This window comes from Trifolium pratense, linkage group LG7 (genome assembly GCF_020283565.1).
Source record: "Trifolium pratense cultivar HEN17-A07 linkage group LG7, ARS_RC_1.1, whole genome shotgun sequence".
In the NCBI taxonomy this organism is placed as follows: Eukaryota; Viridiplantae; Streptophyta; class Magnoliopsida; order Fabales; family Fabaceae; genus Trifolium; species Trifolium pratense.
The window spans coordinates 32,349,912-32,368,784 of record NC_060065.1 but is presented as its reverse complement, the minus strand read 5'-3'; the positions used below and the strand labels follow the sequence as shown (position 1 = coordinate 32,368,784).

Here is an 18,873-nt window from a genome sequence, read left to right as displayed (position 1 = left end):
TTAAATAGTTCATTCAAGTAATAGGTTTGTCTCAACGTTTCTAAGATTCTTCTATTGGTATGTCACTATTCACTAATAAGGATTGACTACTAAGCACATGATTACTTGGGAACTTATATTATTTTCTTGGTGATTGAGTGTTCACTTATTGGGTCCTAAGGTTCACTAGGGCTATGGATATTTATAACACATGCACACACCTGCGCGCGCACACATCAAAATGAGTGATAATTATGACAAATATAAAAATAAAAACCCAAAATGTCTTAATTTTGATATTAAAAAAAAAACGTCTTCATTTAATGTGCTAATTAGTAGTAATTCATAATTCAGAGAGTATGTTTTTCATTAATTAAGCTTTCAATGATCAACTGAAAAGGAGAAGTTGGTCATTTGTGTACATGCATTAGTTCAAATTGTGAATGAACTACTCCCTTTATTTCTTCAACTCCAAATCTCATTGTGTCTATTGTATACAACAAAGATAAATAAACTGAGTGATGAAAATGCAAACCTACTTCCTTTAAGAAACAACATTGAAGCTTAACTATATATTGTTGGATTTGTATTTGAAGTGCATGTTTGGATTCACTTTGTTACAGACAAATGTTTGTAGACACAATTGATTTTCATATTTTTGTGAGTAGAATGTTTTTTACCTTAAGAATGACTTTGAATATAAGATTTGGAGTTTTTGGCTTCAAACTGATTATGGTTCAACTTATTTTTTTATGAAAATAAATTTATTCAGAATCAATTTTTACTGCATAATCAAACAAGAATGTTTGAAGATTATCGTTACATTCATTACATTGGAAAATGAATTTGTCTATTTCAAAGGATTAGTCTCTTTTGTATTTTTTGGCCAAACAAAGGATCAGTCTCTAAAAGTAAGAAACTTAGAAATTAGTAATATGCCGATTTTGATGGAGTGGGGTGGATTTTCAAACCTTACTATTAGTAGTTATTAATCAGTACTATAGTAGTATTTCATTAATTGAATGTTTACATAAATAAATAATATATCCGCATGCAATCACATTATTGATGATGTCTAGACTAATTTATGCTTCATGCCTGCCTTTTATATCTTGAGAAATTCTTAAAAGCAATAGTGGCAGGATTCTACTTGAAAATGTTAAGTTTTAAACTCCCACATTACAAAGGATAGACATAATCAATCATCCATAATTAATTCTTCTGGTCACTATTATAAATAAATTTAATTTTTTGGTACATTAAAAAAGTAATGTACCTGATCTACCAATATGTTTAGACCAAATATACATAATTTTTTCAATGTACTAAAAAAAAAAAATCAAATTTGAATCTATGTAATGGTTTAGAAATAACATTGCACAAACTACCAAAAGTTACTTCCATTCATCAAGTGATACAAATTTTTCTACAAACAGAGTCACCTTATAGGCAGAAAGAACATACGGATTTTATAATCATCACGAGTCCAAATACAGCAAAATATATTTCTGTCGTTTTTTCTTTCTCTAGTGCACGAGGGTAATCGAAAGAACTTTATTTTGTTAAGATCATTGTTTGATACGCTTGATTCTTCACACTTTAAAATTTATTTTTATGTGCAACATCGTCATGTTTTTCATCTTTTTTTTCTTCAAGTGTTTGCACAATCTTCAAACACAATATCTAACATATTAAAATGTGATCCCATATAAAAGTACATTTGTAAATGTTTCCTCATAATTTATTTTTTTATCATAAAGTGAGATGTTAGGGGAATATAATTTTATTTACCAAGGTTAAGAGAAAAAGAAACACATCAATTAAAGTTGGTGCATGCATTGCACAATAAACAAACAGGTCGGTACTAATCCGTAGAAGAATTGCTGACTTACATTCATGAAAAGGCACATGGTCGGTTCAAAGATTAGTTTGAACACTTAATGATAATAATTAGAAGATCTTATTAACAAACTCAATAAATTGATGATAATGATCACTATTATCATGATCATGTTATTGAGATCATGATCATCATCATTTAATCTGCGTGATGAATACTATACTTTAATTGAATCAAATAAAATAATGTATTGGTATAGTTCAACAGATAATGTTGAATCGTTAAGCTAAACTTTTTTTTTTTTTAAAGCAAGCTAAGCTAAATAATTTTTGTGGCTACTCTTATTTGAATTCATCATCTTTCATTTGTGTGTGAAATTTTGTTGGTTTTTATCCTTCATCATCTAGGGGTTAACGAGAACTCAGAAGAAACAACGAATTAAATGTCTCAGAATCATAATAGATAGAAATGTCATATCTCCACTCAATTTTTAAGACATTAGATTAATGAGTCATTTATCTTATAAATTTAACTTTTTTTTTTTTTTTTTTTTTTTTACTTAATTTAACATTCTTTTTATTCATGGTTGATGTGAAATTTAGTTACTCACACTTGAAATCTAACGGATAAAATATGTATTCAATATGTATTCAATAAACCCACTTGGGGTTGGTCGAGTGGTGTTGGCTTGGGCCCTTAGAGTATGTTCCTCTCAAGGTCTCAGGTTCGATTCCCACTGGTGCCAATTTCGGTGGGCTAAGTCCATACAAAGCAAAAAAAACTCTGGCTTTAAATGGGGCCCCCACAAGTGGACGGTGAGATTGGTCCCCTTGGATTAGTCGGTCCTAAGACCGGATACCAAGTTTTAAAAAAAAAAAAAAGTATTCAATAATTGATATATTGACTACGTAAATGATTTGATATTTACAAAGACGTGCTTAATTAATGGGAGTGCTGTGTTGTATAGTATATATTACTACTATTATTATTGAATACAAACACAAAGGAAAAAGAAAAGAAAGAAAAAAGCTTATCCTCTACCTTGTTCTTTCTTATCAAGATATTGTCTATAATATATGCATTTTCTTCGCTGAATTTAATCATGAAAAATTGTTAATACAGTCGTTATGCATCGAATTCTCAATATCATTATTGTAGGTAAATTCTTCGTGACAACATGTCTAAGGGACCAAACTATCATAGATGGTGGTCTTGTCATTTGTTATGTTTGGGTCTTGTATAATTGGTTATTTTATTTCCGTGACTTTTTGTAAATTTTGGTAGTCTATCTTGGCACACCTTATGCTGAGGAGGCTGTTTGTTAATATATCTCATTTTAGTTTCTTCAAAAAAAAGACCAAAATTCTTACCACTTGAATCAATTAATTATTGGTCATATATTCTCTCTCTAATTTCAAATATAAACAAAAAATTTAAATATAAGAAAATATTATGTGTATTAAGCCCATATTTTTAGATCAAATACAAGTGTCCTCCCCACCTTATGTAGTTAAGAGTAGTAATACAATAAGTTATTGGCAGTTTAGATCTCCCACCTTATGCTATTTTTTTAATTTTTTTTTTCCGAATCAACTAATGTTATTAGTATTTAGTATAATAATTAGTATCGTTAGTTTTGTTGAGTGAAAATCGAATTCATGACCTAGTTATCATTTTCACTCTCTAACTGAATTTACCCTCAATCATCAAATCATTTTTATATCTCTCACCACCTTTATGCTAGTTGTTTGAGAATGAGTGATTTTGTGGAGAAAAATGTACGATGATTCTCAATCCTCATTCACAAAAGAGTACTATTTATTGCTAAGGCTTCTTAACTCGATCATTTGACATGACATTGAATATATAAAAATGAACAAGAACAAGAACAGATAGAAGAAAGAAGCCTTCACACATATGAACCAAGAACGATTAAGCAAAATTCATAAGATCACTTTTCATTAGAAGTGTCTTTGGTATACAGCTGAGACATATATTTGGTCTTAAAAACAACCAACAAAGAGAAAAGTCATAGCAATCTCATCATGTTCATGTAACAACAAACGGCATAGGGATTGACACGTGCCAGACATACACATAATAGTGGTCCAACCAACTGACTAGGATATATTCACTACTGTCAATAATTCATGTAGTCACAAAAGTAGTCACAAAAGTGGAAATAAAAAAACTTACATGGTGATTTTGAAATGTTGAAAATTTAGAACTTGCAATAGTAGTTTTATCTTTAATCAAGCGATTGAGCTCAAATAGTTAATGAGTTATTTTAAGACGAATTGTTCAAAAAATAATTCAAGTTTAATTTTAGGAGAAATAATTATTGACCAGATTTTACTTAATTTGAGGTCGAATTCTAAATTATCAATCTCTTCATCTTTAAACGGGAGGGTGTATGAGATCATTGATTACAATGATTGCTAACTCCACCGATTCTATTTCCCTCAACTAATAGGACTCTATACAAGTATACAACACTTTAGATTGAAAATATGTATATTCAAGATTTTAAATTGCATACCACATTACGTGATGTGGCCGCAAGCACAACTGCATATATATACACTGACGACAACTGCAATTTAAAAATGCGTTCAATGTCTAACACGTGCACGTGTCAATGACTGATACAACACTAACACGTGTAATTATATTTAATAATGTTTTTTTTTTCTTCAAATTATTACATGTCAATATATAGTGTTAATGTCATCTTTGATGTCTATATATCAATCCTTAATTGGTAGGGCTAATAGAAGAATATCCTAAGGTTTAGTGGGAAGTAACATGATGATGAGTGCACAGTTGATATTTTCACCTATGCAAAGACTTAGCCCCACACATAAGAATCTTCACATTTTAGTATAGGAGCACACTCCAATCCATTACCCCACTTGCATTGCATGCTTTTTATGTGAGTTAATCATGCATCACAAATTTTCAATTGATGTTCAGGTATGAAAACTTCTTTTTCAATTTTCCTTCTCTTCTATTCAAAGTTGTTTATCATAACATGCTTTTGATACATTACTATGTTGACTAATTCAAATGAATAACACACTCTTTCTTCTCTTATGTACCTTCAAACACTATTGATGCTCCCTTTGTTGTTTGTTTCACCTTATTTCTCTCTTTTCTTTGTCTCTGAGGATTACTTGCATGAAACTAGTAAAGCATATTCCACTTTCCTTTTTCACATGTCAAGCCATATATATAAGCTTTGTTTATCACTGTCTTCACTACAAACACTAATATGCTTCTGTTTCCTTCCTTCCTCTAGCTTTTTCTCACTTGTGAATACTTTTCTGCTTCCTATCATTCATAAGTAACATCAAAGGTATGTTTTCTACTTTCTTTTTACTTCTTACTGGTTTTTTTTAGGTGTTCTTTTTTGGCGTTAACCCTCTGGTTTTCGGGGGAAGGGTCCCCGGTAATCCAGAGTTTGGCCGAGAGGTAAGTAAAGTCTGGCCAAAAATTGTTCCCACCAGGAATCGAACTAGGGTTCTCCCGAACGATTCGTCCTAGCTAAAAAGAGCTTATTAACCACTTGAGCTAACTATCTTGGTTAATTTTTCTAGATATTCTCAATGCATAATTTCTTTGGTGTTTGATGAATATTGAATGGTCTAATTACTTTAGCATAGGGAGAATAGATACCTAGGGAGTAATTTGATTAAAGCATAATAGTGTTTTGACTTAACACTTAACAACCAATTAAAAGCCTTTTTCTTTCTTGTTATAAAAAATGAAGTGCACTTTTGTCAGATATAGATATAAGGAAAAAGTAGCATACTAAAGTATATAGGTTCTATGTACCTATAAAATTCCAATAAGAACAGGACATAAAAAAATACTAACTTTATTGAAGCTCTGAAGTGTAGCTTTTGTCAAAATTACGGTAGCATATTTGTGAATCTGTTAAAATCACCTTCAATCCAAATTAATGAGAGGTTTTGGCGCGGTGGTGTGGCCATGTCACAAAACATTTTGAAGGCAATAGTTGTGCTGTGCTGCAAGAAACAACCATTTGTGTACGTGTTGGAAATTACGGTAGGTTTGACAAAATCACGATCACCCCTTGATTTATTTGAAGCTACAAAGTATAGCTTTTGCAAAATTACCGCGATTTTTCCAAAAGTCGTCGTGAAATCTGGCAAAGCTAGCTGATATTGTGTGCATGCATCATTGATATTCTGCTAGCTGACACTAACTATGCACTTTCTGAATTTTCACTATGATCATTGAATTGGGATCTGTGAAAATTACCTCAAAGAAAAAGGTGACTTATAAGGCCTGCAAAAGCTGAATCTATCTTTTTTGGAAGAAAAACATGAAAGGCATTAAGGCAATGTTTCTGTGATGTTGAAAGCAATGGAACCTATTCTACAAAAATTAGTACTCTTTACTTTAACATAATTTGTCTATGAAAGCACAGACCAAAGTGTATGTAAGATTTTAACAAATTAAAGGTGAAAAAGGCCTAACACTAAAATCATATATGTATTATGTATCCTTAACCTCAACAACCACTATAGGTTCTTCTTTATAGCTCCTATAGATTAATGTTTTATTGATTTCAAAATTTGAAACTTGTTTAAAAGTGTTGCTTTTATGAAATAATGAAACTAATGCTTAGCTCTTTCATCAATCATATGACTAAAATATGAAAGAAAAAGTGAAATAAAGGAAGAAAGAAAAAGATATATGTTTCATGTTTCTTAATTTGGTTCCTATGTATCAGATGAGGGGTCAGGTACTTGAGAAGACACTTCAGCAGTGGATCACTGCTGACTTATTGTTAGAATAGAACATCCGATTTTAAATTAATTGTGTCTACGTCTCTGACTACAGAGTGTCCGTTGTGTTGTAGTTTTCTATTATGCAATGACTTAGGGTTGTGTTACTACGGTACATTTACATGTTCACCCCTGAACCGCTCCGCTACAATACACCCGAGCTCCTGTTCACTTATAAATGAATATGAGTCACACTCACACCCACTGTCCACGTGTGCAAAACATGCTGACATGGCATGTGAGTCACTATCCACGTGTGCGTTGACTTGGTCAATATTAGTGGCGGTCTAGCCTGTTGCAAAATGAGCTAAAGTTAGGGGGCCAAAAATGCTATTATGAAAGTTAGGTGGCCAAAATCGCAAGTTTGTGAAAGTTAGAGGGCCAAAAGTGCAATTTAACCTACGTTATATTTAAGAGTTGCTTTTATGCAACTAATGCTAAGCTTTTTCACTAAAACAATGAATAATATTTGTATTATCTTATGAAGATTTTGGCCACACACTAGTATTGGTCCACCACTTTCTCCCTGATTTTCATATCCTTTTTCTTAACATAATCATGCATACCTAATATTTATGATACTATGTTAGATTTCATCACATTTTATCAGTTCATAAACTCATATACTCTTAGTCTTCTGTTTCTTATTACATGTCAGGAACTGGCTCAGTATAATCATATAATGATCTGAAACTTGGTGTAACTTAGTTGGAGTTTTTCCACATTCACATCGATAAAATAGAATTTTTAAGAATTTAAGTAGAATTTTTCCTTGATCATAGAGATCACAACAAAAATAGCTATGAAGTTCATGAAACTTGGAACAAGGTCTGATACTTTCTACACAGAACAAGCTACCAGGTATTGTATTCCATCTTTGGCCTAACATTAGACTAATTTTGGAACATAATTTGATTTGAGATTTTGATGACAAGATATAAGTATAGAAAACTTGATATGAGTTTAATCCTAATTATGAATGCAGGAGTCTAGTTTCGGATATACCTCCAAATCTTGTGATAAAAATCAATGATACTACTTATCTGCTACACAAGGTAATTGAATTCAATTGAGTATGATGTGTAGAAAGAAGATACAATTTTAATCTTGGTTCATCTATAATACTACTTTTGTTAGCTGCAGTCTCCACTTCTTTCAAAATGTGGCCTTCTACAAAGACTTTGCTCCGATACTAATGATTCCGAGAGTGATGTTCTAGAGCTTCATGATATGCCTGGTGGATCAGAAGCTTTTGAACTTTGTGCTAAGTTTTGCTATGGAATTTCAATCAACATTAGTGCTTATAATTTTGTACCTTCACTTTGTGCTTCTAAGCTTCTCCAAATGAATGAGTCAATTGAGAGGGGAAACTTCGTAGGTAAACTCGAGTCTTTCTTCGGTTCATGCATTCTTGAAGGTTGGAAAGACTCAGTTTCGACACTGCAGGCTACCGAGAAGTTACCTGAGTGGTCTGAAAATCTTGGCATAATAAGAAAATGCATTGATTCAATTATTGAAAAAATTCTTACACCTCCATCACAGGTAAAGAGATTAAGACCATAAAAACTTAACCACATAAGATTTGATACTTAGGTTCTGTTTGGCAAGGCCAAACCACTAGCTTATAGTGGATAGCTCATAGCGTATATGCTTGTATAATCAAAATATAGCTGTATGATAATGTCATACTCTCACAAGTTTGAGCTTATAGCGTATCATTTTTTCTCTCATTAATTAAAAATATTTTACGTCATGTTATATTTATCAGCTAGTTCAACCGCAAATTTTACCAAACACTTCAAATTCAATCAACTAACTTATCTACGATCTGCTATAAGCTCATCCACTATATCCGCTATCCGTTATTTTTTACCAAACAGAGTCTTAGTCTTAGCACATTTTTGTGTTTAACAATGATGGTTATGTGCAGGTCAAATGGTCCTACACCTACACTCGGCCCGGTTACAATAGAAAACAGCATCATTCTGTTCCGAAGGATTGGTGGACTGAAGATATATCCATTCTAAACATAGATCTTTTCAGATGCATAATAATGACTATTAGATCAACACATGTTCTTCCACCACAGTTAATTGGTGAATCTTTGCATGTCTATGCTTGTAAGTGGTTACCTTGCATCATAAATGTACAAAGTTCAGGAAGTTCGGTATCGCAAACAGAAGAATCGAAAGAGAAAAACAGAAAAATTCTTGAAACAATTGTGAGCATGATTCCTGCAGATAGAGGTTCAGTTTCAGTTGGTTTCTTGTTAAAACTTCTGAGTATGTCAAATCTTTTCGGTGTTTCTACAGTGTCGAAAACTGAACTAATAAAGAGAGCTAGCATACAGTTTCATGAGGCTAAAGTGAGTGACCTGAATTTTTATGATGTAGAATTGGTTCAAGTTGTGTTGGAAAGTTTCTTGAAGTTTTGGAAAAGAATTTCCCCTGGCGATGCCGATAATAGGCACTACTTGTTAAGATCAATAAGAAAAGTTGGTAAGCTTGTTGATTCCTATCTTCAAGTTGTGGCAAGGGATGATAATATGGAAGTGTCAAAATTTGTAGCTCTTGCCGAAACTGTGCCGGCTATAGGCAGAATGGAACATGATGATTTGTACCAGGCAATAAACATTTATCTTAAGGTGAGTTATTAGTACCATACATATGCAATGTCTTTTACATAAATGTGAGGACGGTTGCGACGTCCTCACCATTAATGGTTGTCGGAATAACGGCTGAAAAGCCATGATAGGCAGATTGACAGTAAATGCATAAATAATGTCGGCCGTTACAGAAGGCTAGCTTTGATGACCGTTGGGCAGGAGGGTGCGAAGATTGGGCTGAGCTCGAGGTAAAAGCAAGCGAACACATCATATGTTGGGCTTAGGCCCGGTTCAGAACAAAAGGGTTTGCGACCGTGATGTCAAAGTTTTTTTTATGCCCTTGTGATTTTATCGCACTCGCATAAACCTCATTACTAGACCATAATTTTTTTGCCTAAATCAAAGATTCCAACATGACTAGGACCACATTTTAAAACCTTTGTTATATTTATGATGCAATCGCGATGTGACTAATGTTCAATGTATAAACAGGTGCATTCGGAACTGAGCAAGGCGGAAAAGAAGCGATTGTGTGGGATTCTAGAGTGCCAAAAATTGTCTCCGGAAGTGCGTGCGCATGCTGTCAAAAACGAGTTTCTGCCGTTAAGAACCGTTGTGCAGCTCCTTTACTATGAACAAGAGAAAGACTCAAATGGAACAACTAGTACAAAGCTGCAAAAACCACATGAGCTACTCCTAGGAGCAAAAATGAGACCAGCCACTAGAGATAGCAATGGAAAACGATCTCTAGGACTCGACAAAGAAGAATTCAAGAGAGAAGATATCACAAGAAAAGCATCACTTGCTGAGAGTAGGGAAAAGAGTGAGCACAAAACTCAAAGATTAGATGATAAGTTAGCATTGGACTTGGAAAAAAAGATGGTTATAAGAGAAGGCAATGAGGAGTCCAAGAAGAAAATGAGCATAGGAAGGACAAGAAGCAGTAAATCAGAATATGGAAGTGAAAAGAGAAGATAGATTTTTAATAATGTTACTAATAATCTTTGAAAAATTCAAAGTAAATTGTTTTCATTCATATGTGTATGCACTTTTTTACCTTTGTCATAAATGTAGTATTGTGTGATCTAATGCTTTGTTCTAGATTCAATTGAGCCTTCAATCTATGAGAATTCAACTGCATTGGCCTCCAATTTGATGACTCAGTGTTCAAAGTTTTTTTCTCGAAGATATGATAACAAGATGCTCGGGCTAAGGTTTCAGGTTAACAACTAACTCTCCACCTAAATTTAAGGGGACGAACAACACATTTAAACCTTTCAAATAATCCGAATATAAAGTCATTATATTTGGTCTAGTGGTAAAGAGTTTGAATAGTATGGTAGATATACTGGATTCGATCTTCAGCTCCATTATCAAACAAAAAAATGTAAAAATATCCGAATATAATGATTTATTAATAATAATTTCCTCTTCCCTAATTTCAAAAGAATTTTTTATTTCAACCGTAAAATAGTCAATTCAAAAACATTATAAATAACTTCCTTTAATATTTCTTTTGACTAACTTCCTTTAATACTTATTATCGAAGTAATTAAAAAGAAAGGAATTGAAAAAAAAAAACTCCTTCCGGTCTTTATAAGAAATACTTTGAAAAAAAATTGGGTCCTTTTTTATAGGAAATACTCTTTAAATTTATTCTTTATTAAATAATAATTTCATTTGTACTCTCATTAAATAAAATCAAATAATGGGTTCGAACCCGAGACACTCCACTTATTCACCTTTAAGGTGGATTTTCTAGCCACCGGACTACTTGATAAAAAAAAATCAAATAATACATTCCAATGCTAGTGCATTAATTAGAGAGACATATTTCACATGCTAATTCGGGGTTAGTTTTGGAATAAAACATAAAATTTTACAATGTTTAATGAGAAAAATTAGTTTCCTTGGTTGTGTGATTTTTTTAAAGCGTTTCTCATAAAAAAGACCGGTGGAGTAATTCGAAAGAATATCAATGCAGAATATTTTAATACATTAAATATTTTGAGTCCTTTTATAATAATTTTACAATTTTATACTTTTAATTAGAAATTTTTCCCCTCACTTTGTTTTTTTTATTTGATTGGATTAAAAATATTTTTAAAATTTTTCTGCTCCGTAGTAAAATAACCATTTGTATTTTTGTTTGGCGTAAACTAGATATCCTCCATACCCAAGTCAAGGATTGAACCCAAAAATTTGGTTAAGATAGAAGAAATCAGCGTCATTTCATATCTAAGTGCTCTTGGATACCATTTGTATCATTCTAATTTATCATAATTTTCCTCTTTTGCCATTTTTTTAAAAAGTAAAATAATATTCTTAGAACAAAATAAAAACAATTAATAGCTAATAAGATTTCCTCTACTCCATCAACTTTGAATCTCTCCCATGAAATATTTCATCATTTCATGCATTACATGGTATTATTTATTTATTTATAATTTTTTTTTGTTTTTGTAAACTATTCAAATAGGTAATTTACTTATTTATTTTTAGTCAAATGGGGGTGTAGATGATTCATCTCTAAACCCTAAATAGATAAACTAAAATAAAAAGAACTTACAAATTTGAAGCCGATTAATATATAATATTTTTTTGAAGAAGCGATTAATATATAATATTAGATGAATTTTTTTTTTAAATTCGATAAATCAAATTTAAAAAGCAACCTCAAAATCAAATTATATGTTCTATTGATTAGCATCCCTAATTGCACAATTTACAAAACAAAAAAAAGAATCTGTCATTACACAAATTTCGAGTGCGATAACCTTAAAACACTAAAACCAGCTATTATTCGTCATGACAGTGAAGCGCTTTTGTCTTATATGACAATGTAGTTTTTACCTTTTAAATTTTGGTTCTTTCTAAACACTCTCCGGAAAGTATTTATTTTTCTCTTTTCAATATTCCATCTTTGTCCTCCTTTCAGTTATTTTACTCCACCTATTTTTGAAATACATTTATATAATTTTCCTATATTTTATTTCTCTTTTCATTATTTTTCTTCAATATTAATCTATTTTTACCTTATAAAAATAAATATATTTATATAATTTTTTCTCCTTTGAATGATATTTAATTTTACAAATTAGTCAAATGCTTAAAATGATATTAAAGAAAACCCCATTTTCTCCATGAATATGTATACATAATTTTCTATAAATTTCAGTCAAACAATAATACTTTTTTCTTAGGAAAAAATAATATTTTTATGTAATATATTTTATATGTATATTATATATAAACAAAAATTCTTCTTCCTTTGTTTCATTACAAGATAAATTACATAAAGAAAAACATGGCCACTCTAGGTTCTCACTCTGCTTTTTTCTGAATGGTAAACCTCACTCCTCTCCACTTTAATAATTCATTTATGCAATATTGCTTTTCATGTAAATTATTTTCATTTTTATTTACTAATTTGTTTGGTGATTTATTTGTAAATTGTCCAACTTTTCCTGTTCCATCAAAGATGCAACACATCAAAGTTAACCAAGCAATTGATCTTTTGGTGTACACTTCATATTTAATTAATAAATCAAATTAATATTTATTGCTTGATGTTGCTTTTTTTTTTTTAATCTTAGATACAATAAAGTACCATTTGATATCTACATTGGGGGTTCAATTAGCTAGTGCTTCTTGAATTTGGAGTTGTGCTTTTGGAATTGTGAACATTATCATATAGCTTTTTGTAAGTAAATTTTTCTCCTCAATAGTTAATGTGATTACCTCTAACTTATATCTTTTATTCAAAATCTAGACATATCTAATATAATTTTGATGTAAATAAGGTCATCAGATCTAGGTTAATGACATCGAAGACATTTATACCTTGGATCGTTAAAATTTTTATAAACTTATTTTATACTATAACCATAAGTATTCAGTAAAATGTTATTGAACAGTGTAATAGTACTAAGTATTGTTGTAGTATATGGATATTGTATGTACAATTTAAAAATTCTAATGAGAAATTAAGATAAAATTATTAGGGGTGGAAGTGGAATGCTACAATTGTATCTTGTTAAAATCTAGTTATGATGAATAACACACTAAGTAGATTTGTTGATTTATAATTGTCATGTATGTTTTAATTAATTTATTGATATGGTATACTACATATTCTTACTTTTGTTGCATCACTTGTTTGAAGAATTATAAAATATGTTGAATCTAGTATATATACTTAGCATTGGATTCTTTGCATTGTTTTCTAGATTTATCATTGGTTTTTTTTTTTTGTTGATAAAATATGTCTCATTTCTTTTAACTAGTGGGTTGTGCATAAGACATATTAGGGATTTGGATACCGCAGCACGTAGTGCAACACAAATCATGGTCTTTAATTTTAGATCGGGTGGTTTATATTATATATTAATAAAATTAACTATAATCAATCTTGATCGTCGATTTTAGATCGGACGGTTGTAATTGCGTGACGCAGTTGTTTCATCAAATCCAAATCCGACTTATTAGGCTGACCCCAAGTTGATATAGCCATTGCGTGAGGAGAGTTATCTAAGTTAGAATGTTAGGAATAGAGTATGTACGTAGGGTTTAGTTTAAATGATAATATCGAAATTGTTATTTGATTTGAGTTCGGAATTTTCATTTTTTTACTTGAATTTTTAGGTAGTGTTTATCATTCTATCTATAAACAAATTAGGAATTAAAATTAAATTTATTTATTTTAAGAGTAAAATAATTTGTACATTACCAACCATAGATCTATCAAACTGACTTTGAAAAAATCTCAGTTTAGTCATAGAATTATCAATCAGATGTCTTGTTTTCAACTTGATCGTTAGTTTAAAGCGGGTTTAATATTGAAAATAATATGCCTAATGATGTGTTTGGTTTGAGAGAAAGAAAGAGAGAAGAGAGAAAAATATGAAAACCAATGAATGAATTTGGACTAACTTTAGCAATTAGCATTCTCCATATAATATTGATATCTCAAAAGAGTTTTTTTCATATAATATCCATTATGTATAAAATAAGAATAAGAGAGTATTCTCCATAAAATATTGATATCTCAAAAAAGTTTTTTCACCGTAAAAATATATCCCACAAAATCTTACTATAAAAAACACAAGAAATCATATCAGGTAAATTAGTTTAACTTAAAAACAAATCTTGTAGAAAAACTTGTATTTGATTTTTTAGTGGAACAATTTTTATGATTTTACTTATCTATCCTTCCACGGACCCTAACATGACAAAACCTTTGAAGCACCAGATGTTTTAAGGATCAGTTATATATTTTTATGCAACCTAGAATTTATTTATTTTTCAAATTTCTTTGTTCCGGAAATTACAACAAGAAATTAAAACTTTAATAACCATGATCACAATTTAGCAAAAGCGGAATGCAATTTAACTCTTTTTATTTTATCTTTCTATTTAAAGGAAAGCAATGTTATCTCAATTTGGAATAATGCAATGTTTACCTTATATAATTTCAATTTAATTCAAAACATGTCTGGTGATTTTCCTGTGTATTGTTGATTAGCCTCTTAATTAGGGAACATCAACTGAAAAATGTAAATGTTATGTTCTTCATGTTTGACTAGTTTATTAAGTTCAAAAGTTTGTGTTTTTCTTCTTTACTCTTTGCTAGAATTGATCATTGTTGTCAATTGTAAATCGCAGAAAAATAGTGATTTGTTTAAATTCTGCTATGCTATACAACGGTGCTATAGTGTCGTTATAGCACATATTTCACAATGTTTTGTAACAAATAGTGTATCATAGAATAATAGCGCAATGGCGCCGCTATTTAAAAACACTAGAATTGATTAAGCATAGATCTCGATGTTTATGTCGTGTTGATTGTATATTTGTATCATGTCATATGTAGACGTCGATTGTGAACTCTTTTGTATTTCATTTGAATTTTTCTTTAGTTTTGAAAAGAGGAGTTTTTACTTTTCTTCACATTTGTGCATTTAATTAGCTTTACATTTTTCTCTTGGTGTGAGTTTCAGGTATGAAATTTGTTGATTACCGGAGAACAAGATGGCGTATTGCTTAGACGGATTGAAACAACTTTGGATTTCTGTGGCAACTTGGTGCAATACCGAATTGTCAAGCTCGAAGCAGAAGCAGCTGCCTACTGGTTTAAAAAATCCACAAGCAATTGCAAGAGGAACAGCTTGTATGTTACAATCATTGCCATATTTCTTGGCAAAAAATAGCGGTTCCTTCAAATTTGGCTACACAATAGTGCTATAGTGCCGCTATAGCCGCAATAATTTACCGTGTTCAATTACTAAGCTTCTAGTTAAGGCTTGAATATCATTAACTTGTTTTGGTATCAATGCAGTCAGCATAAGCGAGGTTGAAGCGTTGTACGAACTATTCAAGAAGATTAGCAGCACAGTTACCGATGATGGAGTGATCACTAAGGTTAGTAATCGCATCTCACGCTCATTCGTTCTACAAGTTTTCTTTAGACTCTTTATATCCGTAAAGAAATTCGTTTATTTTAATCCTCGTAAATATATGACAGGAAGAATTTAAGCTGGCCTTATTCAAGTCAAGCAACAAGCATAGTTTATTTGCAGATAGGGTATGTAAAGGAGAAAAGTATTACATGCTACTATATACATATGATATGAACATTGGTGAAAATGTGCTTGGCTTGTTCATGATATTATTCTTTTCAAATTATGCAGGTTTTTGACTCGTTCGACAGAGAATCCCATGGAGTACTCGATTTCAAAGAGTTTGCGTTTGCTCTTTCTGTTTTCCATCCCATTGCACCATTGGATGATAAGATTGACTGTAAGACTTTAGGCATCTTCTCTTTTTAGCACCGACACTTCTGATTGCAGGCGTGTCTAACATGATTGATTACATTCTATTAATTCATTTTCTCAAATTATTACTGGTGTCCACGTCTTGGTATCGTGTCTGTGTCAGTGCTTCTTACTCCAAATTTCATATATGTTGTTGAGGATTCCTAACTTTCCCTTCTTGCAGTTTTATTCAAATTGTATGATCTCAAACAGCAAGGATATATTGAGAGACCAGAGGTAATTTAATTTCTTTTTATAAAATGATGAATAAATGGAGTTTAACCACGACGCTGTAACTGCATTAACGCAGTAGTCATTATCGACCGTCTCATCAACAATAAATGGTTGAGGTTAAAATTGTGTTTAAACTACACTGATCAATCAAAACCGTCTGATTACTTTTGGATGGCCGAGATTGCTTATTGCGTGAAGCAATTACAGCAGGCAATCCAGATCCCTTATTGTATCGGTATGTATATGATGATATGCACTTATATTTTCTTTTTTGTGTATAGTTGAAACAAATGGTGGTAGCAACTCTAACTGAAACTGGTATGAAATTATCAGAGGAGATGATTGATAGCATCATTGACAAGGTGATTCATTTATTTGATAATACTATATATATTGAGTTCATCTGCAAAATTTGTTTTCCTTTTCAATCTTCTTGATAATCTATAGAAGTTAGTCTAAAACCCTAATGAGCATGCAAGTTATATTCATTGTATGCATAACTTTGGAAGTTATAGAAATTGGCTTGATGATTAAGTAAGCGCTTAGCATAAAAGTTTATCATATAAGTATTTATGTATAAGCTATTTATATAACAAAATATAAAATAAATCCAAACTGTTTTAATAACTATAAGTTGTTTTCATAAGTTATCCTGAAGAGCTGATCAAAATAAGCTGAAAACAGTTTATGAACATGTCATAAGGTGTTATAAACTCTCCTAACAATCTCGCATGTGCTATGTCGATACATACATTCAAATAAGTTAATCCAAACATACACTATGTATTGTAATCATCTCTATTGGCCTATTGCCAACATTTTGTAAAATGTTTCAGACATTTGAAGAAGTTGATACTAATCATGATGGGAAGATTGACAAAGAAGAATGGCACAACCTTGTGATGCACCATCCATCCCTTCTGAAAAATATGACTTTGCACTATCTCAAGTGAGTTAATTTCTTCTTTTTCTATTAACACCATTTCAATTTTGCAATTTTGTCAACCATGGATGAAAGTCTTACATAAATAATGGTCACAATCGATGAGGTTGAAATTACGGTAGCAATGCCATTTTGGATACCTTAATATCTGGTTTACGCCAAAAAAAAAAAAAAGTTTCAGATTCTTAATAAATTTAAAACCCTAATGAATAATGACTTTGTAAATATATCATATGATTAGAAAATATAATCTAGAGATGGAATATTAGACTATGTAGTTAATATACAAGCCTAATCAATGATCTTGTCCTAGTTAGCATCTTGAGTGTATATATCTATATTTTGTATCTCAAGTAAATGGAAATATGTTTAGTTGAACATTGATTAGGATTTTGTTTTTGTTACCAAGCTCTAGAATTCATCTCACATAATTTTTTTTTTGTTTGCAGGGAAATCACAACACAATTTCCAAGTTTCATATTTCATACTCAAGTTGATGATCATTGAAGCAACTGTATGTTCTATGCCAGATTCATTTTTCTTGGTCCCTTGTGAGTTCTGCATGAAGGATTTGGTTAAGATGGATTTATGAAATTTTTTGTCTAGATTTTCATTTAATTGAATTTCACCTTCTCTTTTTGAGTAGGTAAAGTTAGTCCATTGAATGGATTTGATTAATTTCACCTAGAATATTCAAGTATTTTCGAATTAGAACTTATAGTTTGTGAATGGCTCATGTAAACTTATAATTTTTTTGTTGTAACCCTCTGGTTTCTATGAGAATGATCCGGTAATTTGGAATTGGATGGAGGTAAGTAAAGTATGATAAATGATTGTTCTGGTCGCGATTCATAATATAATAAATCAAGAAATGGCCGCCCGTGTGAGCATATGAGCAACCATATTCGCTTCTCGGTTTATAGACTTCCAGAATAATGTCTTTTGGCGTGTTGAACAGGTGGATTCGCGACGAAAGCAACTCATTCTCATTATTTATTCTCACAAATAGGACAGACCAATGGACATATTACAAACCACTCTCTTAGCCAAACTCTTGTTGGTAAACAGTCCTAGAGTAGAGGTATTTATGAAAAAATAACATAGTTATCATAAATTTTTTAATGCAAATACTTTAATTTCAAAATTCAACAAAAAGCCTTATATTGCATTGCTGCTTGTAAATTTGCTCAAATTTAAAATGCTTCAATGTGACCTATGTTGCACGTGTACTCCATTTTAGACACAGTACCAGTACCGGGTACCGGTACGCGTACGGTACTCCCATTGTACGTACCCTCAAAGTATGACTTTTTTTTTGCAACACTTCTCAATCCCAGTCTTTTTTTATTTGTTTATTTTTTTAATAAAAATTCACTTTAGTTTAGAATTAGAATTGATTCAGTTTCATTCCTTTTTTATATATTTTTAAAAGCATAGCCGCATAATCTTACTACTACTCCTATGATTTTGTAAACGTGTAAACCACAATATAACTACTTTTAAAGCTTGTTATTTTTTATGTTTAATTATTTATTTTAAGAATATAATTTTATTATTTTAATTATATAACTATATTAAAAAAAAAATTATATTAGCATACTCATACCTAGTTTTTTTAAAAATGTCGTACCACGTACCGGTACCAG

At 31.1% G+C, this 18,873-nt stretch overlaps 2 protein-coding genes across 11 annotated transcripts; both read left to right on the top strand.

Annotated features, from left to right (window-relative positions):
• The first annotated feature begins 4,680 nt into the window (after positions 1–4,680).
• Positions 4,681–10,378, top strand: LOC123898353 (BTB/POZ domain-containing protein At5g47800-like). Of its 10 annotated transcripts, none has more exons than XM_045949290.1 (7): positions 4,681–4,792; positions 5,118–5,174; positions 7,267–7,494; positions 7,619–7,688; positions 7,777–8,175; positions 8,564–9,277; positions 9,731–10,378. In XM_045949290.1, the coding sequence occupies exons 3-7, from the start codon at positions 7,436–7,438 to the stop codon at positions 10,214–10,216; spliced, it is 1,728 nt and encodes a 575-aa protein (XP_045805246.1). In that variant the 5' UTR covers positions 4,681–4,792; positions 5,118–5,174; positions 7,267–7,435; the 3' UTR covers positions 10,217–10,378. The 10 variants fall into 10 exon arrangements, with proteins under 10 accessions (XP_045805246.1, XP_045805242.1, XP_045805248.1 ...); XM_045949286.1 differs by having other exon boundaries at positions 4,690–4,792; positions 7,416–7,494; positions 7,771–8,175; XM_045949292.1 differs by having other exon boundaries at positions 4,691–4,792; positions 7,416–7,494.
• A 4,890-nt stretch (positions 10,379–15,268) lies between these two features.
• On the top strand, positions 15,269–17,734 carry LOC123898501 (calcineurin B-like protein 2). The gene is made up of 8 exons (XM_045949477.1): positions 15,269–15,407; positions 15,576–15,658; positions 15,762–15,821; positions 15,928–16,036; positions 16,235–16,287; positions 16,566–16,646; positions 17,121–17,233; positions 17,677–17,734. The coding sequence occupies exons 1-8, from the start codon at positions 15,269–15,271 to the stop codon at positions 17,732–17,734; spliced, it is 696 nt and encodes a 231-aa protein (XP_045805433.1).
• The last annotated feature ends 1,139 nt before the right edge of the window (positions 17,735–18,873 follow it).

Coding starts and splice junctions, on each gene's coding strand:
- LOC123898501 (XM_045949477.1), top strand. CDS start 15,269: ATGGCGTATTGCTTAGACGGATTGAAACAACTTTGGATTTCTGTGGCA. Junction 16,288..16,565: donor GATATATTGAGAGACCAGAG/GTAATTTAATTT, acceptor TTTTGTGTATAG/TTGAAACAAATGGTGGTAGC. Junction 16,647..17,120: donor TTGATAGCATCATTGACAAG/GTGATTCATTTA, acceptor AAAATGTTTCAG/ACATTTGAAGAAGTTGATAC.
- LOC123898353 (XM_045949286.1), top strand. CDS start 7,436: ATGAAGTTCATGAAACTTGGAACAAGGTCTGATACTTTCTACACAGAA. Junction 7,689..7,770: donor CTACTTATCTGCTACACAAG/GTAATTGAATTC, acceptor TACTTTTGTTAG/CTGCAGTCTCCACTTCTTTC. Junction 8,176..8,563: donor TTCTTACACCTCCATCACAG/GTAAAGAGATTA, acceptor GGTTATGTGCAG/GTCAAATGGTCCTACACCTA.